At 40.7% G+C, this 25,893-nt stretch overlaps 1 protein-coding gene and 1 long non-coding RNA gene across 2 annotated transcripts; one reads left to right on the top strand and one right to left on the bottom strand.

Moving 5' to 3' along the window:
• Nucleotides 1-4,665: 4,665 nt before the first annotated feature.
• Nucleotides 4,666-16,805, bottom strand: LOC120294125. The gene is made up of 3 exons (XR_005551607.1): nt 16,786-16,805; nt 5,481-5,604; nt 4,666-4,806 (listed from the first exon to the last, which is right to left on the bottom strand). It is a non-coding gene; the product is annotated as an uncharacterized LOC120294125 (long non-coding RNA).
• A 4,105-nt stretch (nt 16,806-20,910) lies between these two features.
• LOC120293644 (disease resistance protein RPM1-like) lies at nt 20,911-22,986 on the top strand. The gene is made up of 2 exons (XM_039313348.1): nt 20,911-21,734; nt 21,819-22,986. Exons 1-2 carry the CDS (start codon nt 20,911-20,913, stop codon nt 22,984-22,986), a joined length of 1,992 nt encoding a protein of 663 aa, XP_039169282.1.
• Nucleotides 22,987-25,893: the final 2,907 nt, after the last annotated feature.

Below are 25,893 nucleotides of genomic sequence, written 5' to 3' on the forward strand. Positions count from 1 at the left end.
AAACTGAATGATTGTTGGAGAGACACACAGAGGGAATGCACGCTCAAGTATAAATTGTGAAGAAGACCGATTTGAATCATTCAAAACACTGAGAACAACTTTAATTTTGTCCTAATTCCTCAATTCAGGTGATTCAGCCCAATTCGTTGATTTGGGCCAAAAGGACGTTATTTACGCTCTATTTTGTTGACTTCATTTCAGCGGCAAGACACAATGGCCAATTTGTATTAAATTGATGCTTGATGCCATGTCGGATCTTTTGGCCACACAAATTGCCTATGGCGATCAAGTGAACAATTTTTAACTAATGTGGCATATAATTGATAGAAATAAGTTACCGCACCCACGTGAGTACCGTATAAAAGTAATGACACTTGTGATGTACTTTTCCTTTTATGAGCATTGACTTAATTGAGTCAATTAAGTCAAAAATTCACTTAATATGATAAATAAGGGAGTTAATTCAATAAATAGAAAAACTAATTGATGACAAGTAAAAACTAGCTAAATATATTTCTAAAACCTTCCAATAATGATCGGTGTCTTATGTTTTGTATGAGCTTAATAATATTTAACTATTAATTTCTAATAATCATCAAACAAATATTTATTGTTAACACCACCAACCATTAAAATTCAGTACTTAAATTTTCAATATTTTAATAACCTTATTTATCATTGACTTAAAAGATCCAATAAAATCCAGAATTTTCATAATAAATCCAGAATTTTCATGATATGGTAAATAAGGTAATGATTCATGCAACATCAAAAACAATTGATGGCAAGTGGAACATGCAAAATATACTGTTCAACCTTCCAATACTGGTCCGTGTTCGGCATCACAGCGTACAGCGAGCCTTTACTAGAAGATGGTGCGAGAAGCAGGCAAGCCTAGTCGACAGAAGAGCAGCCTAGTCCGTCTATCTATGTGATCCTTTCTTTTTGTTACTGTATAAACAAGGTAAAAAACCAGGAAGGCCTACTGAAAAGCCTAGACTAATCAGCCAACAAGACTGAAAGGGCCGATAATGGCTGTGTCTTAAGCAGGCACATTTCCAGATTCATATTCAAGGAAGAAATTTCACAGCATGTTCACTGAGAATCCCATCACTCTGATTCTATCCACTACACAACTTACGGAAGGATCACACAAGATGTCCACCTTTTCTGCAGAAACAAAGTAGTAACAATCTGCAATCTCCAAACGGTAAGTGCCTGATAAACTGGAAGGACCAATTAAAATGAAGTTGGTTTTGAGAGCCGGGACTGCTTAGTAATGATGCCTCCACAGTGATTCAGATTGAGGATTTCAGATCCTAACGAATAAATTATCGCCTTCAGATCTTGCCATTTAATAGAGCTCAGTGGACGAACTTTGACCGCCTCTCTTCATCCGAATCGACCCCGCATGACACACCGGTGACTACTTCTTAAACTTATCCAGAAGGGTGCCATCAATTTAATAGTCATCAAGGTACCTGCTGATGCCCCTTTATTGCTAAAGCTACCGTCACCAGCCATGAAGACGAAATTTGTTTCGCAAATTGTTGTCTAAGGATTTTTAAGTATACTATAAACAGAAAACTCATTTTTGCAAGGTATTGAATTAAGTGAAGTGCACTAATTTACGACATTAGAAGAACATTAAATATATAAACAAATCACATTAATATTTTTCCAAGGCACACTGACTACAATTCACCTCATTTATATAGCAAGCGCGTGGACACTAACCCTTAGACAACAGCCATTGAGACTTGGTCTATTTTTTGCTTACCTGGAAGGGCAAGAAATCTACTTTATCAGAGACTAGAGCCTAGAAATTTGCTCGAAGGCAGACAGATAAGATCTCTGTGTGAGTGTCACCGAATGATGTTTCTATTAGCATGAAGCCATTGAGGAATCAAAGAAGAGCACGAGGGAGATTACAAGTATATGACCTCACTTGCTGGTCCCGTCATAGTTGGTGAAACTAATTTTCACTTTCTCAGCAGTAATGAACCTTACCAGCATCTCAGCAATGAGTCGCTTGATCTTCTTAAGCTTTCGTGACAACGCTAACTCCAACAAGAAGTTGCACAGAAATTGTTAGGTGAATACCAATAAGTTCTTTTTGCCTGAGCTTCTGAAGAGGTGACTGTTCAAAAGTCTTGTCCACTATAAAGTCTTGTGTGAAGTGAAGTTGATTCGTTACCATAAACCCCCGACCGATTCTTTTACTTGATGAAGCAAGCTTTTGAAAGCTTTTAAAACAATGGTGTTCTGAAACAAAATAGTTGACTGCAAATGTTCATTAACTTTCCCCGGAAACAATCATCTGAAATTGAAAGCATGCGAGAAAAGCGCAGGAACACTCTGCGCTCTCGTAGCGCTCTCCCCCTCATCATTGGCGTGAGCTCCTTCTCTGTCCTCGTTGACAGCTTTCCCCTGCACCCAAATCTGAGGCTTCTCTCAATCAAATGGCCTCTCCACCGGATAATCTCCTTTCACCCAGTTTTCGAACCCCAAGCTCACCAAAACCCTAACCCTCCCAGATTCTACCTTTCAATCGCATCATCCCCAAACCTTCTTCTACGAACAATGGCTGACTGAGCCGAATGGACTTGCAAAATTTCTCATACCTTTCAAATGCCTCCACATCACACTTCGATCATCACCGCTTCCCAGTCTTTACCACAAACCCTACCAAACCCTCCACTCAATAGCATAATACCCTATAATCTCCTCTCTGTAATTATCTATACCCCCAAATCAGTCCATATACACACACATTGAGCTCCCTTCACTCCATCAAGCTCGGCCACCAGACCATTCGGTAATCCAAAACCTAGATCTACCAAACAACCGTATATCCAGGCTCACATGGACAAACTCAAAGAAAACCAACTCCGACTAGCAGCACTATGCAAACGGATGGGGGATCTCTGGTCAGAAGATGAAGTTACGGAGCTGGATGCCCACATACCTGGCAAAGACAAGCAGGAAAGTGATCTGACTCTGTACGGAAAACTGATTTCTAAACCAAATGTCAATTTTCAGGCATTTATTAGTACCATGAGGAGGGCATGGAAAACAGATTCTGTCAAATGTGAAGTTATTAATCCTGGTTTTTTCTGCTTCTTATTTGAATCGCTGGAGGATAAAAAAAGAGTCGTAGAAAACGGACCTTGGTCATTTTCAAGTAACTTACTTGTACTCTTAGAAGGCGATCCTAACACCCCTGAACATTGCTATGACTTTTCTCACAACGCCTTTTGGGTGCATATATTGGGATTACCTTGAGCCCGGATAAATGAAGATTCTGTCAGGAACATAGCCTCAAAGCTCGGCAAAGTGGAGAAGGTCCAACTGGAGGCTAGGAACAATAGCTGGCGTAAGTTAGGCAAAGCAAAAGTCAGTCTAAATCTGTCCAATCCTCTGAAAACAGGAACAGTGGTTACTTTCGGAGGAAACAAATGGTGGCTAGACTTTAAATATGAAAGGCTACCTCATTTCTGCTTCTCATGTGGTCGAATTGGGCATTATGCCAATTATTGCCCTGAAATACCTTATGAAGAGACGGGATTGGCTCAAGATAAACCAGGGAAGTATGGCTCTTGGTTGAAAGCAGAAGTTAGCGAACACAGTCCCTGTTGGAAGACCTTCTATGGGCAAATTGACTACCACGATGAAGAGGAAGAAATGGTGCCTGAAACCCCCATGACATCCACTGTAAATGCATCTAGACCAGAACCATTTGTTGTTGAGCCAGAGGCCTTAGCCATAATTCTACCCACGCCCCCAGCAAACGCACCAAGAGATGATACATGGATAAATGATCATAGCTTCCCAAATAAGGGGAAGAGGCCTCAACAAACCCAGCTATTGCTTCTCCCTTCGGTGGAGGAAGACAAAGGTGCTGATTACCTGAGGAAAAACAAAAACAAGCTCAAAACCCCTGTGACAAAGAAGCAGAAAAGGGTTAATCCTTATGAGAAAAGATCCTCTACAATTCATCTTCTAGATGAGGAGAACTTATTGGATACTCCAATCCAATCGATTGAAGGCGTCCTGGAACGGGCTTTGGTGGCTAGCCCTAATAAGCCACCAGGTTATACATGAGGATCCTTTGCTGGAACTGTCAGGGTCTGGGCACACCCTTGACAGTTCAACATCTTAGAGCCTTAGTGGCTCAAGAGAGGCCCGACTTGGTGTTCCTTATGGAAACCAAGAATAAAGAAAACAAGGTCGATAGAATACGGAAAAGCCTGAAGTTTGGCAACTCTATTATAATCAATCCAAATGGAACAGCAGGGGGACTAATTCTAATGTGGGATGATCAAGTGCAAGTGGAAGTTCTAGCATGTTTTGGGGAGATCATCGATGTAAAATGTACAGTTATCAGCAGCGGCGATCAAATGAGAATATCATTTCTTCACGCATCCACCTCTTTCCAAGAGAGACTAAACCTTTGGCAACTGCTATCCTCAATTCACTTATCCAATAACCTACCCTGGCTTTGCATGGGAGATTTCAACGAGGTTCTTTATTATTGGGAGAAAGCTGGAAAAAGGGAAGCAGATAGACACAGAATGATGGCCTTTCGTGCTTTCATGGACTCATGCTCCTTAATGGATATGGAAAGCAAAGGCTGTAAATTTACCTGGACCAACATTAGAGCAGGAAATGACCTAGTGAAGAAAAGGCTTGACAGAGCTTTATGTAATTGGGCATGGAGAGTACAATTTCCAAACGCAGAGGTTCTCGCTCTACCGGCGATTGGTTCGGATCACAGCCCCTTGCTCCTTACACTGGAGCCAAAACCTGTAAGAAGAAAGAAGGAGTTCAGATTTGAGGCATACTGGCTTGAAGAAAAGGAATGTATAGAAGTGATCCAAGAGGCTTGGGGAAAAAACAGCATTCACCACAGAAACTTTGTAAGTAAAATACAGAAAGTGGTAGCCGACTTAACCATATGGAGCCGGAGAAAATTTCACAATGCACTCCGTCAAATAGATCTACTCAAGCAAAGACTAACGGAGTTGACAAACAAGGAAGATGAGCCTCACGACAGAGAGGAGTACAGAAAAGTAGCTGGAAAAATAGAAGGCCTTTGGCGACAAGAGGAAATGTACTAGAGCATTCGTTCAAGAATTCAGTGGCTCACATGGGGCGACAAAAACACAAAATTTTTTCATGCCACGACTGTACAAATGAGAAGTAGAAACAAAATCTCTATGTTACGGATTGATGAAGATACATGGAGCCGGGAGCCTTCAATCATAAAAGAGCATATCAGGGCTTTCTATCAAAGTCTATACACCACGGTGGGGGAGACAAATTATCAACCTATCCTTGACCAGTGCATACAGCTGGTAAATGATGAGATGAATGCAGATTTAATCAAGCCTATCTCAGAGGAAGAAGTAAGAAATGCAGTCTTTCAATTGGGAGCTACCAAAGGACCAGGGCCGGATGGACTTAACGGATTATTTTACCAAAGCCAGTGGCAGGTGGTCCGAGATGATATTCTCAGATTGGTAGACTCCTTCTTCAGCCAAGGCACTCTCGATCCTGACTTGAATAGGACCCATATCGCTCTAATCCCCAAAGTAGCACAACCTGAAAGTATAACCCAATACAAGCCTATTAGTCTTTGCAATTTCAGTTATAAAATCATTGCCAAAGTCATGGCAAACAGACTAAAACCCCTCCTCCCGAACCTAATCTCCCAAGAACAAAGTGCTTTTGTTAGTGGCCGTCAAATCCAGGACAATATTTTCATCGTTCAAGAGGTCCTACATCAGCTACGAGTGAGGAAAAGGAAGCGGAAGTTTGAGGCAGTCCTTAAACTTGACATGCAAAAAGCTTTTGATAGGGTGGAATGGGACTTCCTCTGTGATTATATGCTACCGCTGGGATTTTGTGACAAATGGGTATTCTTAGTCAGAAAATGTATCTCCACAGTCTCATATAGTGTGAGAGTTAATGGTGACCTTTGCAACCCTTTTACCCCATCTCGAGGAATCCGACAAGGGGACCCATTATCCCCCTACCTCTTTATTCTCATGGCCAATGCTCTCTCATCACTCATGACAAAGGCCATTGAAGACCAAACTCTCAAAGGTATCAAACTAAACCCATCTTGCCCCACTCTATCTCACCTTCTCTTTGCTGATGACGCTATCTTCTTCCTTAATGGAACAATCACTGAGGCCCAAAATCTGGCAAACATCCTAAACCAATACTGCTTTGCCTCGGGTCAAGCCATCAACCTAAACAAGTCTGGGATTTTCTTCGGGAAGGGCTGCCCTCATCTTTTAAAATCAAACATTGCGCATCAATTAAGGGTTCCTATCATGGAAAAAACAGGAAATACACGGGAATACCTTCAGATTGGGGTCAAACCAAAAAAGACATGTTTGCTTGGGTCCTTGCTCATGTGGAAAAGAAACTAGAAGGCTAGAAAGAAAAACTCATATCCAAGGCAAGGAAAGCGATCCTTATCAAGACAGTAGTCCAAGCCTTACCACAATACGCGATGTCTCTCTTCAAAATCCCAATATCTATCCGTCGGGCTATAGAACAGCGAATCTCTAATTTCTGGTGGAAGCAAAATTCAGAAAAAAAAAAAAAGGGTTCATTGGAAGAATTGGGACCTTTTAAAAACCCGAAAGGACTGCGGAGGTCTTGGCTTTCGAGATCTTGTGACTTTTAACAAATCTTTGCTAGGGAAACAAGCCTGGCGTCTGATTCAAGCCCCGGAAGCCCTATGGAGCAGAATTCTAAGGAGCCTATATTTTCCAAGAGACACTTTCTGGAATGCTCACAAAGGCCACAGACTGTCTTTGGGGTGGCAAAGTCTCTTGATAGGGAGGGAGGTGATAGAACCAGCAATAAAATGGGAAGTAGGAGGTGGAGAGGAAATCCGGTCGCGAGGATCGTTGGCTAACCATGGGCAAGATTGGCGGACCCCCAAACAGAGAAGACCCACAAAGGGTGGCTGAATTAATACACCAAAACACTAGAGAATGGAACGCACAGAAAATAAATATGCTCTTCTCCGACGGTGTAGCAAAGGAAATACTAGCGACTCCTCTCAGTCTATCCCCGAAGCCTGATCAACTACTTTGGACAGCAAACGGATCAGGATCCTACACAGTAAAGAGTGGCTACAATCTACTCAGAGAGTATGAGAAGCCTTCATCAGCAATGTTGCCCTCTACTTCCTACCAGACCCCCAAAACACTATGGCGCGAAATCTGGAAGCTACAAACTGTTGGAGAAATCTCAGTGAAAGTGTTTTGAAGTTGACAAAACGTTTCCATCGGTCTAGTCCGAAGGTCCGGACTCGCTAGTTAAAGTCGAAGACTTAGGACGGCCAGACTCAAGACTCAAAGTCTATCCTCATTGATGTCTCTAATCCGTTGAAGAAAGGTTATCCGTAACCTGGATGTTTTGTTCAGATTTAACCTTATCTTCCGGAGAAGATCTCGTGGCTGGAGAAGACATATCGAATCCTTTGATTGATCAAGTTTGATTCAATGACTGAAGATTCGATGATTGTCTAAATATTATTGGAAGGTTCTACTTATGGAAACCGAGATCCTAATTGTATGGGCGAACAGGATTGATGGGCTATCAACACGTTCCTTTAATAGCTCAACAATCTTCCTAATTGATTCCGTCCAACGGGTAGATTGGAGGAATTCCTTTGGTAAGTGCCAACGGGTATGATGGCATAAAGGAGTATATAAGGAAGATGTTCTTAGTTGTTCAAGAAGTGCGCGATAGAAGAATTCCAAAGTCTGAAGCTCCTATTTGTTTAGATAAATCCTTTGAGCGAATACTTGTATACAAAAGAGAGTCTATATTTATGAGAGACCTTGAGGAGGTGTGGTAGAACATCTACACTTTGTGGAATCAAGGCAAAGCCGTGCTTTGTAACTTCTCTTTTGATCATAGTGAAATCCAGCCGTGGGGCTGTCGGTGCGGAAGAGTGGACGTAGGCTTGAAATAAGCCGAACCACTATAAATCCCGTGTTCAATTTTCTCTTCCTTACTCTCTATACCTCAATCGTATTTCAATTTGTTAAGAATTGCTTTTGTATTTGAGACAAATTGTTTGTGCGCCTATTCACCCCCTCTAGGTGTTTATACTAGCAATATCAATTGGTATCGAGCACAGTGTACTTACTTTATTTGAAGTGTTTTACTTCATAGTAAAAGATCCATGGCTAGTATGCTAGCACCGGGGCTGATGGAAGGGTAAAGCAATACCGAGACCACCCTACTTTGATGGAAAGGATTACAACATCCGGAAGAACAAGATGAAAGCTTTCCTACGATCAAAGGATCCTCGGAATGGGATGTTGTAGAAAAGGAATTACTCCTACCATCGCATCGGTCTCGAAAGAGGAAAAGAAATTGAAGAAACCGGAATGTCTCGGGAAGAAATAATCAAGAGACAAACACTCGATGCAAAAGCAATTTACTCCTTATATTGTGCTTTATCACCAACTGAATATAATAGAATATCTTCTTGTGGTACAGCAAAAGAAGTTTGGGACAAATTGCATATCACCTATGAAGGAACAGATCGAGTGAAGGAAACAAGAATCAACATTCTTCTCGGTCAATACGAAGCCTTGAGAATGAAACCAAGAGAATCAATATCCGACATGTTTAGTCGTTTTACAAATATTGTGAATGGTCTTGAAAATCAAGGTCAACCAACCGATCCCATGAAGGTAAACAAGCTCTTTGCGTGGACTCTCCGAGGATTGGAATCACATAAAGACTTCGATAAGAGAGACGCAGAGAATCATGCCACTATCCGTCGACGAGTGATTGGAACTCTTCAGTCTATGAAGTGGAAAGAATCAATGAAGATGAAAATCCAAAAGGTAAGAAATCCATTGCATTAAAATCAAATGATGATTCGATGATCTGATTCTGAAGATGATATGGATGATGAGGAGCTTGCTCTCATGATAAGAAGATTCAGAAAACTAAATAGAAAAGGAAGAAGGTTCAACTCAAAGAAACAAAGCTTTCAAAGACAGCAGACCAAGTCCGTTGATGATGAGGAACCAAATAAAGATGTAGTCTGCTTTGAATGCAAGAAAAATGGACACATCGACCCAACTGTCCTATTCGAAGAAGAAGAGAGGAAAAGCTGAAAAATTTCGAAAAGCTCTCAAAGTTTGAAACCTGGAGTGATGCGAGTGTGAAGAAAGTGATAATGAATATGCCAATCTATGTCTCGATGGCACAATCGACTCGGACTGGGGATCGACTTCGGAAAGTGAATTTGAGGCAAGTGATTTTAAAATTCCTGTCAAAGTTTCTAAATATATTGATGAACTATGCTTTAGTCTTAAGACTTCTCTCAAAAGAATTTCCGAACTGAAAAAAGAAAACTCAGCTCTAAAACAAAAGGAAAATGTTTTAGCGAAAGAGTTAAAAGTCTAGACTTGTATGTTTCAATCTTAAAGAAAATGAAGATAATCTTTTAAAAGAAAATACTTTTTTAAAAACAGACTTATCAAATATATCAAAGAAATTTTCTATAAGGTCTGAAAACTTGAGAAAATTCTTTCAAAGCACAAAGACCTTACTTCAATAAGTCGGTCTAGGTATGACAGAAGAAACAATCCCCTTGATTGATTTTCCTAAAGTAAAAGAAAGAATTAAGAAAAGGCTTTCGAGTGAGGTTTACAAAAATCACTTCAAGAAAGTTTTTGTAAAACCTGTAGGTAGAAATGCTCTCAGATGTTCTAAGTGCAACAGTCAGGATCACTTTGAAAAAGAGTGTCCTATGGTATGGAAACCTGTTAAGAAAGTATGGGCTAATATTGTTTATCTTACTAACACCAAAGGACCCAAGAAAATTTGGGTACCAAAGAAAGCTTGAGACTTTATTTTAAATGCGGGTCTCCGTCAAGAAACGAGGTAAAGTGGTATCTTGACAGCGGATGCTCAAGACACATGACAGAGACTCAAATTGCTTTATAAAGATTGCTCAAGTAAATGGTGGAAAAGTTTCATTTGGAGGAAACAGCAAAGGAAGTATTGTGGGATTTGGAACCGTGAAAATTGGAACTCTCACAATAAGTAATGTTTCCTTAGTGGAAGGACTCAATTACAATCTTCGGCATTAGTCAATTGTGTGATTTTGGTTTCAAGATCTTCTTTCAAGAAGGAACATGTTCGGAATCAATAAAGACTCTACTCGGTCTTTCATGGGTCGAAGACATGGAAATATCTATCTTCGGATGTGAAACCAAATGAATCGCAATGCCTTATCTCAATTCAAGACGAAGCAAGCTTATGGCACAAAAAGCTTGGTCATGTCAACATGAAGCAATTAGCCAAAATTTCTTCAAAACAGCTTATTCGAGGACTACCTGATTGCCATACCAAAAGACCGATTCATGCACTCCATGTATTCGGGGAAAGCAGGTAAGAAATTCTTTTAAGCCAATTAATTATGTCTCTACTAATCATGTACTACGCTTGCTGCATATGGATCTCTTCGGACCAACCAAAACTCAAAGTATTGGGGTAAGAAGTATTGCCTAGTAATTGTTGATGATTACTCCCGTTTTACTTGGGTATATTTCCTTGCAAGTAAGTCAGAAACCTTTTCGTATTTTGAAAAATTTGCTAAATTGGTTCAAAATGAAAAAGGATGTGTTATCTCTAGTATAAGAACAGATCATGGAACTCTATTGATGATATAGCAAATGTTGAAACGGCTTTTGAGCCCAAAATGGAGTTGTGGAAAGAAAGAACATATCTCTTCAAGAAATGGCTAGAACTCTTTTTAATTGAAAGTAAAATTTCTTCTCGATTTTGGGCTGTTTGTTTCAACAGCTTGCTATATCATCAATAGAGTCTTCTTAGATCTATTCTTCAGAAAACCCTTATGAGTTATTCAAAGAAAAGAAGCCTATTGTTTCATACTTTCATGTATTTGGTTGCAAATGTTTTATATTGAAAAATGCAAAAGATCGAGTTGGTAAGTTTGAAGAAAGATCGGATGAGGGTATCTTCCTTGGATATTCTACTTCAAGCAAAGCTTACGAGTCTATAACAAGAAGAGTCGGCCTAGAGGAGTCAATGAATGTCATTTCAAGACTCAACGCAAGATGAATCAAATCAGACTCATCAAGAAGAGTCTGAACCTACTTCAGACCCTCCAAAGTCTACAACTCAAGAAGCATCTCAAACTCTGGAAAACCAGCATCGGGTTGTTAGTGAAGATCCAAATAAAGAAAGAGATCATCAACTGACAAATCAACAAGTAACTGGAAGCATAAGTCCGGTCATCCCAAAGATCTTATAATTGGCGAAATTTATGAAGGAATTCCGGCACTGATCCAAAAGGCGAGAAGAGTCTAGTCTTTGTGGCACTCGTTTCGAAATTGAACCAAAGAGCACATAAGAAGCTTTGTCCGATGAAAGCTGGATTGAAGCTATGCAAGAAGAGCTCAGGGTTCAGCATTAATGATGTCTGGAATTAACATCCAAACCAAAAGGTAAAACTATTATTGGAGCTAAATGGGTGTTCGAAACAAGATGAATGAGAAAGGAAAAGTCGTACGAAATAAAGCAAGACTCGTGGCCAAAGGGATATACACAAGAAGAAGGAATAGACTATGATCGACTTACGCACCGCAGCAAAGGTTAGAAGCTATTCGACTATTACTTGCTTTTGCTTGTTATAAGAATTTCAAAGTTATTCCAAATGGACGTCAAAAGCGCCTTCCTAAATGGATTTATCCATGAGGAAGTTTATGTGGAACAACCACCAGGGTTTGAAGACCCAAAGAAGCCAAACTCAGTCTTCGGACTGAAAAATGCTTTGTATGGTTTAAAGCAAGCACCTCGGGCTTGGTACGACGGAGTTAAGTAAGTTCCTAATACAAAATGGTTTTGTCAAAGGTAAAGTAGATACGACTTTATTTATCAAGAAAGAAAACAAAAGTTTCTTACTTGTTCAAATATATGTGGATGATATTATTTTTGGATCCTCTAATGAAAGTCAGGCAAGAAATTTTCAAAGTCTATGCGGGATGAGTTTGAAATGAGTATGATGGGAGAGTTAACATTCTTTCTTGGTCTTCAAGTAAAACAATTGAAGGAATGAACTTTTATTTATCAAGAAAAAATATGTTAATGATCTTGTCAAAGGTTTGGACAGGAAAAGTGCAAAAAGACCGACATACCAATGTCAAGTTCTTTAAAGATAGACAAAGATGAAGAAGGGAAGAAAGTTGATCAAAAGCTGACAGAGCATTATTGGATCACTTCTTTATCTAACCGCCTCTAGACCCGATATTTTGTTGAGTGTTTGCATCTGTGCTAGGTTTCAATCAGATCCTAGAGAATCTCATCTCGGTCTTTGCGAAACGCATCATTAAATACATCGCTTCATCATCAAGCATCGGTCTTTGGTATCCTAAGAAAGGAGACTTTAAACTTCTGGGATATTCAGACGCAGATCTGGCCGGTTGCAAAGTTGATAGAAAGAGCACTTCAGGAACTTGCCAATTGCTTGGAAGTAGGACAGTGTCTTGGTTTTCAAGGAAACAAAGCACCGTGTGTCTCTTTCAACAACAAGAAGAGTATGTAGCTCTTGGAAGCTGCTCGCAAATTCTATGGATAAAACAACAGCTAAGAGATTTTGAAATTGAAGACTCATGCACGGAGATTAATTGCGACAACACCAGCGCTATCAACCTCACCAAAAATCCAATTCTTCACTCAAGAGCAAAGCATATAGAGATTCGACATCACTTTATTAGAGATCATGTTCAAAATGGAGATGTTTCAATTCAATTTGTTGACTCAAAGAATCAATCGGCCGATATACTCACAAAGCCTTTGGAGAAAATCAATTTGAGTCTATACGGTCCAGACTCAACATTTTGAGGTATGAGGATATCAAAGTTTAAAGACATCGGACTCGGGCTAACAAGACTTTATCTACTTGTCTTGGCTCGACCTTCGATCGTAAGTCTTTCTCTCTCCAATCTTATCTTGAAAAGGTACGATCATCGAACTTGTTTAAATTGTTGCTATATTTAATTAATGTAAATATTGCATCGATTCATTTTCAAAAGGGAAGTTATTTTGAAATAACTACTTTTGCGGATAAAAACGATTATTTTGAAAAGGCATATTTTTATTTCCTTTGTGACGGTTCGTTTACTCTTCTTTTAACCGATTATGCACGTCGATTTCTCTTCACTTTTCTATTCACTTTTCTCTCAAAACCCTAGAAAGCATCGATCCTCAATTCCCGTTTGTCTTCTTCGCTCAATCTTCAAAAAGTTGTCATCTTTTCGGGAAAGTCAAGCAAGGAATCTTCCAAACACCGAGAAAGATGTCATCTTCACGAAAGTCCTCAAGAATCGCAAAGCGGGGAACCACGGAGAATGAGTGAGGGGCCTACGCACTTCGATCTTACCGAAGATGAAGTTACTCGGATCAGCAACCGAGCCCACAACATTCTCAGCAGCGTCATTCTCCACCATCTAGTCCTCAAGGCGTTGTTCATCAGCATCAAGAAGAAATCATCGAGGATGCAGACCCTGTAAGAGTTCAAAAGCCCGCTTTTATTTACAAGCTATATCGTGCCTTAAAAGGAATTCGTACTCCTTTGAACTATGTTGATGAGTTTCTTAGAGACAAAGGATATAGAACGAATATATCTTTCTGCGAAAAATGGAAAGTTTGGGAATCGCTCGTAAAGGGGTGGCCGAGGAAACCCTTGCGAATATCCCAAGTGATCCTCGTGATCGGTGACCGAATCGTAGATGGGAATGACGATGACAATCTGTTGATTCTATTTCAACCGAAAATGGGTATTGCGGCTGAAATTCAAGGAAAAAGGGAGATTTGTTCAAATCAAAGGAACAAAAGGATCGTACTGAAATTGCCTGAAGCGTGGGGTAATAAACCTAGGAGTGTGGACTTTGATTTTCTGGATCTTGTGAAAGTGAACTTGAGGGAAAAGTTCGGTTATCTTCAACTTGAAAAGTTTTGCTCGACTAACCGAGGCTTATGCTTGAATTGACTGCATATTTCTATTCAAATCTTAGCTTTTGGATGCGAATAGATTCTCCTTCGTTAAAGAACAAGACTATGTTGTGGATATGAATATGCTGGCAGATGTGTTAGAAGTTGAGAGAGGCAGATATCAACCAATCAAAGTTTCCATTGCTGGGGCCACACTTGAACTGGTGAAGGACAGAAGAACAGATGAGAAGATTACCTACTCACGGATGAATGCATTCAACATCTTGCTTCACAAGATTATGATCAATTGCCTTTGGCCGAAATCAACTTCCAAAACTGATGTTTCAAGCTCTGAGGCAAAGTTGATGTATGCCATCCTCTATGGTAAGAAGTTCTCTCTCCCTCATACTGTTATGTTTCACATGTATAGAGCGCGTGATGAAGGACAGAGGTCAACTCCCTTACCCAAGCCTTGTTACGAAGTTATTCGAGACATCCGAATATTCAGCCTCCGCAAATCTTTTGTGTTCGATCTTGCGATCATATGGTGGTAGGACTGAAAATGGTGACCAAAATGCGTCCGAAGGAACCGAGCAAGGAATTGGAGAAATTCAAGGAGAAGACTCCTACCAAATCTCATCAACTCTCTTCGCCGCTAAGAGAAAAGGGAAGGAGCCCATGGTCGCTTCTTCAAAGAGAAGAAGAGCTCTCCTCGTTGAGGATGAAGATGATGATGAAGACATCACCATCTCGCAATGGCTTTGAAGAATTTAGGTCGTCCTGTTCCACGAAAGAATCGGAACAAAAGACGAAAGAAGCGAGAGGAGAAGGAAGAAGAAGAAAGAGAAGCAGAGCAAGAAGCGAGAGAAAGAAAGACTGAAGAAGAACGAAGAGAAGAAGGAGAACCCGAGGAAATCTCTTCTCCCACTGTAGGCATGGAAACGGGGAGATCGGGAGAAAGGAGTGACGTCTTCATATCCCGATGCAAGTGAAGGAGCCGGTCCGTCGCCCGCACCCGAAGATGTTTATGCATCTCGTTTCGAGAGGAAGGTCATGAAGCTTCATCGCCAAACCTCGCGAGATTATGCCGATCCACCATCGCTCGTTTTTACTCCATCGATCGAGCCGAAGCAAGTACTCACCGATAATGGAGTAGATTTTCGCAGAATCATGGATATTCTCTTGGAGATGAAAGGTCGATTTATGCCTTGGGATGCGAAGTTCAAAGTTTGAAGAATGAAAGTCAAGCTTCTTCCTGTTCATTGAATGATAAGATGCAAGCCCTCTCTATTGAGAATCGGCAAATGCCAAGAGTGAGGAGGTTGTACGGCTAAAGGAAGACTTTAAAAGGCCGGAAGGCATCGTTCGTCTATGGAAGATATCCAGCTTGTCCGCGTTCCCAAGCAATCTTAACTTCATCTCATCCTTTTAATGATGACAAAAAGGGGGAGAGATGCAAGTGATTCGCAAGATTTGATTCAAAATCTTTTCATTAAACTTTTTGTTGGATTGTTTTGAGGTTTATGGTTTGAACCTGTTTGACTTTGTTTTGTTTTGTGTCTGGATGAGAACTGAACTAGACTTGGACTTGACTTCTTCTATTAATCAATATTGATATCTTATGAATGGCTTAATCATATACTAGACTAACCTATTTTCTGTGGTTGCAGATTCTAGTGTTATTCTATTAGCCATTTATTTCTATAAGATATGCATATGTGTTTGAGAAATGTTTTGCGGGTCAAAGTTATCCAAATCTGCAGGAAGGTTTTGTCACCATCAAAAAGGGGGAGATTGTTGGAGAAATCTCGGTGAAAGTGTTTTGAAGTTGACAAAACGTTTCCATCGATCTAGTCCGAAGGTCGCAGACTCGCTAGTTAAAGTCCGAAGACTTCCGGACGGCCGACTCAAGACTCAAAGTCTATCCTCATTGATAGTCTCTAATCCATTGAAGAAAGGTTATCCGTAACTGGATGTTTTGTTCAGATTTAACTTTATCTTCTAGAGAAGATCTCGTGGCTGGAGAAGACATATCGAATCCTTTGATTGATCAAGTTTGATTCAATGACCGAAGATTCGATGATTTTCTAAATATTATTGGAAGGTTCTACTTATGGAAACCGAGATCCTAATTGTATGGGCGAACAGATTGATGGGCTATCAACACGTTCCTTTAATAGCTCGAACAATCTTCCTAATTGATTCCGTCCAACGGGTAGATTGGAGGAATTCCTTTGGTAAGTGCCAACGAGTATGATGGCATAAAGGAGTATATAAGGAAGATGTTCTTAGTTGTTCAAGAAGTGTGCGATAGAAGAATTCCAAAGTCTGAAGCTCCTATTTGTTTAGATAAATCCTTTGAGCGAATACTTGTATACAAAAGAGAGTCTATATTTGTGAGAGACCTTGAGAAGGTGTGGTAGAACATCTACACTGTGGAATCAAGGCAAAGCATGTGTAACTTCTCTTTGATCATAGTGAAATCCAGCCGTGGGGCCGTCGGTGCGGAAGAGTGGACGTAGGCTTGGAATAAGCGAACCACTATAAATCCTGTGTTCAATTTTCTCTTCCTTACTCTCTATACCTCGATCGTATTTCAATTTGTTAAGAATTGCTTCTGTATTTGAGACAAATTGTTTGTGCGCCTATTCACCCCCCTCTAGGTGTTTATACTAGCAATATCACAAACCAGTCCCAAAGTTCAATTCCTAGTATGGAGCCTGTGTAACAATGCTCTCCCCACCAAAGAAAATCTATTTAAGAGAAAGATAATACCAGATCCAAGATGCTCTATCTACAACCAACACCTAGAAACGGTCGAGCATTTCTTCGCGCTATGCAGCTGGACAAAAGAGATCTGGTCAGACCCGCAACTGAAGATCGATACCTCCCCATAGAAGATAACTCGTATAGACAAATGGGTTTCGGAAATCTTTACCTCGGCAGTGGATCGTCAGTCAAAAGCTTTTTTCGCCGAGATTCTATGGCAGATCTGGAAAGCAAGGAATGCCATGATATTCCAAGCTCGAAGGCCCAACCTCAGGCTGATCTTTGAAGATGCGACTACCATGAACCTCCTGTACATCAACCGGCATCTACAGAACAAAACCCAGCACCATAAGTCAACGGCATCCACAAAGCAGAACCTAGATCCAATGAACAGCGGCCCCAAAAACAGAGCAGAACCCAGTTACGAAGAAGAGCGGCCCCATACCTGTATAATCCATGTCGACAGCGCCTGGTGTAGCTCCTCCATGTCCGGTTCGATAGCAGGAGTAGTTCGAAACAGCACCGGACTTCTCACGGACGGTTTTGCGAAGCCAATCCACGCGCCCTCTGCCCTAATCGCTGAAACCCTAGCTGTGAAAGAAGGTTTGCTCTGGCTTCTTCAAGGCTTCGAACAGAACAGCCACGCACGCTCGGGTAAGTACTTCCAAACCAAAAAGACTTTGACTTCCAACTCATCTCAGACAATCTTGAAGCAGTTCAAAGCATCTTGGGCCAAAAGGAAGGCGTATGGGCTGCACGAATAGTAACCGAGGACTGCAAATCCCTCTTGAAGCTCATGCCCAATGTCAAATTAACCCACAAGCCCATAGAAGAAAATAGAGCAGCGGATTGGGTCGCAAAAGCCCACAAAGCAGGAGAACTTCCCCTTAATTGGCTAATCTGTCTCCCCCCCTTCTCTTTTGTTAATTTTATGCTTAGATGTCGAAACTTTGTGGCACTCTAATGATGGCTAAGTAATGGAAGCTATCTTTCTGACCCAAAAAAAAAAATTTGAAAGCATGCCAATGCCGATAGCCATTCAAGAAAATGTCAGCTGTCATTAATATTAATCTGAAAATATATTCAGTACTGCAGTGAACTCGCTTAGTACTTAAGAATTTTGATTAGAACCATATCAGAAGTTTCCGATGAGTTTCCTGGATATAAAACAGTAGTGGATTGGAAATTAAGTAATTTTCCTATTATGTCATCTGAAAAGTTAAACATCAATTTAATAAAAAAATTCACAGAATTAGGTATGTCAAGACACAAACCAATCAAATTAAGTAGCATGCAATAATAGTAAAAGATATTGAAATGTCATTTTCAACTTAGCCTAGACAAAGAGTGTAAGGGTTTTTTTATTTATTAAGCGGGTGTACATCGTGACTAAAGTATGAAGGTTGCTTCATTGCCTTAAACCTCCAACCGATTCTTTTCCTCAACGAAACAAGCTTCAGAAACCTATTGAAACAATGGTATTCTGAAACAGAATAGTCGGCTGCAAATGTTCAGTAACCTTCCCCGAAAACAATAACCTGAAATTACTAGGATGCCAATGCTAATAACCATTCAGGAAAATGTCGCTGTCATTAACATTAATATTAAAATGTATTCAGTACTTGCGGTGAACTCACCTAGTAAACAAGAATTTTGACTAAAACCACATTAGAAGTTTCCGAGAAGTTTCCTGGATATAAAACAAGAGTGGATTGAAAATTAATTAAGTTCCTATTATGTCATCTGAGAAGTTAAACAACAATTTAATAAAAAAAATTCACAGAATTATTTATGTTAATACACAAACCAAGCAAATTAAGTAGCGTGCAATAATACTAAAAGATATCGATAATGTCTTTTCAACTCAGCCTAGATAAAGAGTGTAAGGGTTTTTTATTTGTTAAGCGGGTGTACATCATGACCAAACAGCCATGAACTGATGGAACGGCTAGACGTCAGAAGCTTGACCAATTCCACACCAAAACCCAGCCAATGGAAGCACTAAGCTAGAGGGAGACCATCTAGTGTAATATGTGGGTTTTGACCCAGTTAAAAGGAAAAAGCAGAAAAGAAAAAGGAGATTCTTATTATAAAGGAAACAGAAAGGGGCAGCGACAAGAGACCAGATAGCTCGTGCAAGAGAAAGAAAAGAGAACAAAGAAGGAAAGAAGGAAAGGGGAAAGAGGATTCGCGCATCCATGGCACAGGAATCTTGATAAGCCTACATATTGCAATGCTGGGTAAGTACTGATATTTTTGTTCATTCAATCGGAGGACGTTTTAGAGATATGGCTCAAATTCAGAATTAAGTTAAATTTGAATTGCAAAGTCCAATTTAAAATTTGTTGAGCTAAAAAAAATTATCAGCTTTTAATAATTTAGGGTGTTTGGACCTGTAGCATTTTATGGAAATTAATTTGAGCTTATGGTTTGTCTGAACCAAGTTTTCGAAATTTCCCACCAGGATAAACAGTGTGCAACAGCAGATTTTGGGCTGATTTTCGTCAGTTGCCGTCTAGTTTTAAGTTATGGGTGTTCTAATACTTCAAAAGATCTTTATTTTGACTAAAAGCTCATTTGACACGAAGTTTGGTGGAGAAAATTATATTACAAGAATGTTCGACATGCAAACTCCAATTGCAAATGGCTTTGAATAATCACTTTGGACAGGTAATTTTTTAGCGCATGTGTTTTGTTAGCAATTAAGTGCAATTTAGTCGAGTTGTTAGTTAAAGCAATGTTTTGACGTTGATTCCCGTTTAATTGATAGGATTACGAGATCATTAACACGTTTAGCCATGTTGTTTGGTTTTGGAGCATTCCAAGGTACGTGGTGCTATCTCTTTTTTAATATTATAAACTCATGTCTTGAAGTAATAAAGATTTGAGTATCATATGAGTTATTAAAGCATGTTTATCACATAAATCTGGATTAGATATTTACTACGTTTTGGTATTTTATGAAAGGTTTGAGAATTGTCTTGAGAAATGTGTTGCGAAATTTGTGAACCTAGTTTATGAAATGGATTCCGAAATGATTTGTGAAATATATTCTGATTATGAAATGCATTCAAAAATGTTATAAGAAATGCTTGAGAGAGGTATTTCTAGCATACGAGATGTGCTATAAAATTGCTATCTGTTTCAGTATAAAAAATGTGCTACGATTTATGAGATTGATTCTAAATTGGATTTCTAATATTAGAGGAAAATGGTTTGGTGTTGAATATTGCCATGAACCCCATTAGGATTTTTGGATATGTATATTGGTGTCATGATATCCTTCTAAGCCGAAACATTAGTTTAAAATGTGTCATGGTTTATAAAATGTAGGTGGAGACCTTGTCAAAGAAAGAATCTTAGTTGCCTTGTCAACAGGCATAGTATTGTAAACATGGTAATATATTGAGTAAAAGATTAGTCGATGCATGGACCATCGACATGTGATTTGATGCAAGATAAATCGATAAAATAGACCGTTAATGTGTGGTATGAGATTAATCAATAGAATAGATCATTAATATGTGATTTGATGTGATTAATCAATGGAATAAAACATTGATATGTGAATTGTTAAGATTTATCAATGAAATAGACCATTGATGTTTGTTAAGATATTATTGATTTAACGACTATAAATATCTATACATGGTTGTGTTAAAGTGATATAACTCATTTTTATCTTGTATGTGTTATATACTAGAATTATGATAAATGGGTTTTGAAATTGTTTTGTAAAGTGCATAGTAGGTACTCTATATACTTAGAAGAGATACAGTTTACTCATTGAGCTGTCATTGTTCACCCATTTCCTTCCCAATGTTTTTAAGTTCCTTGGTTTGCAACCATTAGTACAAGAGTGCTATTGATGGGGAACTTTGGTAGTTGATTTTTCAGTGTGAGTTGAGATAGTTTGATATATGTCTGAACGATATTTGTTGGCTTTAGTTGAGCTGAAAGTGTAAATATTCTTTTGTTGGATTATAAAAATTTCGGTATGTTGTTTTTGACTTTGTAGTTGCATTCTTCAGGTGAAAAGAAGGATGGTTGTAGCACTACCCCTATTCTTACAGGATCCGGGTTGTGACAGCTAGTGTATTCCCCAGAACTTCAAAATATACAAATTAGAGCATGGCAGAAGTTGCAGTAAACTACCTACTTGACAAGCTCAAGAACTTTCTAGAGGATGGGGTTCAAGTCTTGGGAGGTGCCGAGGAAGAAATTAATTCGGTGAAGAGACAAGTGGAGTACATAACGGCATTCCTGAGGGTTGCAGATTCCCTAGAAGAGAGTGATGAGGAAGTCAAAATTTGGGTGAAGCAGCTGAGAGAAATCGCATATGACACTGAAGACGCTCTTGATGAGTTCAAACTTCTGCTGGCGCATGATCATGGAATTGGTTTTCCCGGTCTTCTCTCCAAGTTGTCCTGCTGTATCAAGAACATGAAAGGTCAATACCGAATTGCTTCGGAGATGAAATCCATCAACTCCAGAATCAGGAACATATACGATGGACCCTGGATAGTCCGAGACAAATTAAATAAAGTCGAACATCACTATGGCTCTAGTAAGCCAGACCACACATGGCAGGACCAGCGAGGTAATGCCCTTCTTTTGGACAAAGCTGAGCTCGTGGGCATCAATGAACCGACAAAAAAACTGGTCGGCTGGCTGATTGAGGGCGCATCCATGCTGGAAGTAATCTCAGTCGTGGGGATGGGAGGACTGGGGAAAACTACATTAGTGAAGCAAGTTTATGAAGATCCAGAAGTAAAGAAACATTTCATGGTACGTGCTTGGATAACTCTTTCTCAATCTCCAAATACAGAAGAGATCCTCCAAGGCATGATTAGACAAATTATGAGGGAGACTGAAGAACCAGTTCCTCCTCCAGAGGACAACAAGGACAGGTTATGCCAGAAGATGATTATCAAGGATTTGCTACAAAAAGCAAGGTACCTGATCGTTGTGGATGATGCATGGTGATTAAATGAATGGGATGCGATCAAACATGTGTTCCCTAACAACACCTGTGGCAGCCGAATAATCATCACATCTAGGAATTCTGATTTAGCACATACCTCGTGCGGGGAATTCAGAGGGATGGTTTACAAGATGAAGCCACTGCCAGCTATACAGTCATGGAAGCTTTTCTGCGCAAAGACATTTCAGGGGAATCCATGCCCTCCTCATCTAGAGGAGACCTGTAAGCTTATTCTAAGAAAGTGCGAGGGGTTGCCACTTGCTATTGTGGCCATCAGTGGTGTTTTGGTTTCAAAAGACACGAGAAAAAAGGAGGAATGGGATCTGGTCTGTCGCAGTCTTCGTAGTGAAATCAATTGCAATGACAAATTCAGAACCTTAAAGAGAGTCCTTTCACTCAGTTTTGATGACCTGCCGTACTACTTAAAGTCCTGTTTCCTGCACTTGAGCGTGTTTCCCAAGGGTTGCATTATTGACTGTGGAAGACTAATTCGATTATGGATTGCAGAAGGATTTGTAGACAAGAAAGAAGGCATGACGGAAGAAGAAGTAGCCTATGACTACTTAAATGAGCTCCTGAACAGAAGCCTGATAGAGGTGGCTGTTAAAGCAAACGGTGGAAGGATGAAGTATCTCCGTATCCATGATTTTCTGCTGGATATTATGACTTCTAAGTCAAGCAACCAAGGCTTTGCAGAAACAGCCATAGAAAAACATCAAAAATGGCCAGATAAAGTTCGTCGCCTATCTATACAGACCAGCCTGCAAGCTATGCAACAGAAAAGGTCATTGTCTCAACTACGTTCTTTATACATGTTTGGGGTAGAGAAATCTTCAGTGGTTGCTGTTCTAGGTAGTGTAATGAGACTGCTCACTGTTCTGGACTTGCCAGCAGCTCCTTTGACAAGGTTCCCAGCTCAAGTTGCTGAGTGGTGCTACCTGAGATATCTAAGTTTCAGGTACAGCAAGGTGAGAACTGTTCCATATTCCATAGGGAACCTTCAAAACCTAGAGACCCTAGACCTTAAACAGACATATGTCACAGAATTACCAGTTGTGATCTTGAAGCTCCAACGACTTCGCCATCTACTCGTATATCATTATGCAAACATAGGCTACCCATGGGGTAAGTCTGGCTTCAAGTCCCCAGAAGGAATGGGGCTCTACAGTCCCTGCAAAAGCTCTGCTTCATGGAAGCAGGTGACAGGAGAAACAACAGCTTAATGAGGGAGCTTGGAAAGCTGAAAGAATTGATTAGGTTAGGCATCATGAAGTTGAGAAAAGAAGATGGAAGGGAACTGTGCTCGTCCATTGAAAAGTTAACAAAGCTTCGAGCAATATCTCTAACTTCGGTCAATAATAATGAGATTATTGATCTACAACAGCTCTCTTCTCCACCTCCATTTCTCCAGAGGATATACTTGACAGGACGTCTGGAGGCATTGCCACATTGGATATCATCTATTGATAGCCTAACGGTATTGCACCTGAGATGGAGTCAGCTACGGGATAGTCCACTGTTGTCTCTCGGGAATTTGCCTAATCTTGTGTGTCTCGAGTTGCTTCAGGTTTATGAAGGAACCAAGTTGTCTTTCAAAGCCAACGATTTTATGAAGCTACAGTGTCTGGTCCTTGGTCCTTTTGACAAACTCAAATGCGTGGAAGTGGAGAAGGGATCAATGCCTTGTCTTGAGGAGCTGGTTATTGAGGGTTGTAAGCCATTGGAGAAGCTTCCGTCTGGTATTGAGCACCTGGAAAAGCTGAAAGTGCTGAAGTTTGTTGACATGCCTGATGAGTTCGTGAAGAAACTTATGCCAGATGGACAAGAAGATTATTACCTGAAAGTGGCCCATGTTTCAGAAGTATATTACGGTTACCGGAGAGATGGGGGATGCGACTTCGTGCCCACCAAGGCATTTGTGTGGGGAGCGTTGAATTTCCTCCATGCTTGAAATGACTGGCTGAGCCTAGGATGCTGTATAATATTTCTCACGAGTTATTAGTGATTGAATGACTGTAATTCTAGAAAATCTTTGTTACTTTGTGATAATAGTTTAAAAGCATATGGAAAAGTTACAGTGGGTCTGTAAATGACATTTGGCAACTTGTTTGCATTATCCTGCAACGTCCCTTTTCCTCAGAGAAGAGAAGGGTCAAGTGATGTTGTATATTCGCCTTTGAACTTCTTAGAGTGTATGCAGATTTAAGGTGAAATTCTGCTATATTGAGAAACTATTTAGATGGTTGTCACCACCCTACGTGATTATTTGAGTATTCCTTTTGCGATTCTCATAGGGGCAGGGGTAGATCAGGTGGTCGATTGTCGAGAGGAGGTAGAGGCTGTCGTCCTTCCTATCTGTTGTCTGCTTGGGAAGTAACTGAGGATGAAGAATCTCGCCCCCTACTTCATAAGGAAGGCTTCTCAAACTTTAAATAGGAAAGAAGGCACGGCTGCTTTGTCGAGCCACGCCACGGAATCAAAAGCTCCAAATGGACCACTTTTTATAAGCAGAATTGGTGATGCGGGATGAACAAGAAGTTGAGTTACGATGCCCAATTGCGTGCTAACCTAGAACCCGTGTTGATCGATTAACACGGCAGGATGGTGGTCATGAAAGTCGAAATCCACTCTGTCGAATCAACTAGCCCCGAAAATGGATAGCGCTAAAGCATGAGACCTATACTCGGCTGTCAAGGCAAATCCCAAGCCTTGATGAGTAGGAGGGTGCAACAGTCACTGCAAAACCCAGGGTGTGAATCCGGGCAAAGAGGGGAAAGGTTCCATGTGAATGGCACTCATACATGAGTCAGTCGATCCAAAGAGACGGTAGAAACCCCTCGGACAGCACTTCATGCGCGAGTTTCGAAAGGGAATCAGGTTAAAATTTCTGAACCGGGGGCTAGGCCCAAATGGTACATGTCAGGTCATTATGGTCTTACTTATGAAGCATCCGATGCGCGACCTGGGGTGTTGCAGTTAATGCCACTTTCGTACCCCGAACAGTCTCAACATTACTCTCTTCATGAATGGCGTTCTCAATTGGCGAAGAAAAAGAAGAATGCATACCTCAAGACTTTTTTCTGCTCTTCTACAAGTCAGTGAATTCACTTTCCCATGATTTCCTGATTTAGCCCATCTTCACAAGTGTCCTTTTCAGAAACTGCCAGCCCTCCTGGAATTCTCCACTGATTTTCACTTCGTGTAGAGACTTTAGAATGGACTTTGCTGCCTTGACCGTGACAAGAGTCTCTTACGGTTGTGTTAGTCGTATACCGTCCCTATGCCAGGAATTTTAGCATGCGAGACCTTCACCCTTCTGGTGAAGGTCCCAGGTTTTGTTTCCCGGAAACTTGCATGCTTTTTCCATATATCTCGTCTCTCTCCCTCGTCAACTCCAATGGACAGCAACTTTAATACTCTGTATTTTTCGTGAAAAATTTGACATTTCTGAAAAATATTTTCCTATGCCAGGTTCCTGAACCCAGCCTCTGTGGACCCGAGCTTGGCATTTGTGGACCTGGGACAAGCCTCAATGGACCCAGCCCTGAGGATCTATGACTTGGACACGATAGCCAAGTACCCAAGCAAGGGCACGGGGTCTAGGGGCCCAGCCTCCAGAGACACGGGCCTGCGTGCCAGTGACCTGGGTGCAAGAGTCCAGTACTCAAGCACCGCCACCAGAAACCCCAACATAGATACCGTGGTCTTGGACCCGGCCTCAAAGGACCTAGGCCCAGATTTTGTGAACCCAAGCCCAAGTGCGAGTTACGTGGGCGCACGAGCCAGGTCGCGGACCATGGTTGCCCAAGACTCGGGCACATGCGTCGGGGTCTTAAGCCCGGGTGCCTGGTATCTTGATGGGGGCAAAGTGAAATGACAACTTCAACCATGAATCGTACGTTCCAGGATTTTGCGCTCAAAAAGAATTCGAGGCAGGCAATGACAACTGACAATAAGCACCGACTGGGAAGAGGATCCATATTGAATCAGCAAGGAGTGAGACGAATCACTTGTAAGTAACAACAGGACAGGTCTCAACAATATAAAGATGCTGAGAAGTTCCCGGATCGGTCTACAAAAATAGCACAAAAGCTTCTCGCTAGGGCTCTGGTCCTTTTCGATGAGTGGTT

Source organism: Eucalyptus grandis, chromosome 5, assembly GCF_016545825.1.
Source record: "Eucalyptus grandis isolate ANBG69807.140 chromosome 5, ASM1654582v1, whole genome shotgun sequence".
NCBI classification, from domain to species: domain Eukaryota; kingdom Viridiplantae; phylum Streptophyta; class Magnoliopsida; order Myrtales; family Myrtaceae; genus Eucalyptus; species Eucalyptus grandis.

Coding starts and splice junctions, on each gene's coding strand:
- LOC120293644 (XM_039313348.1), top strand. CDS start 20,911: ATGGCAGAAGTTGCAGTAAACTACCTACTTGACAAGCTCAAGAACTTT. Junction 21,735..21,818: donor GATTTGCTACAAAAAGCAAG/GTACCTGATCGT, acceptor CACCTGTGGCAG/CCGAATAATCATCACATCTA.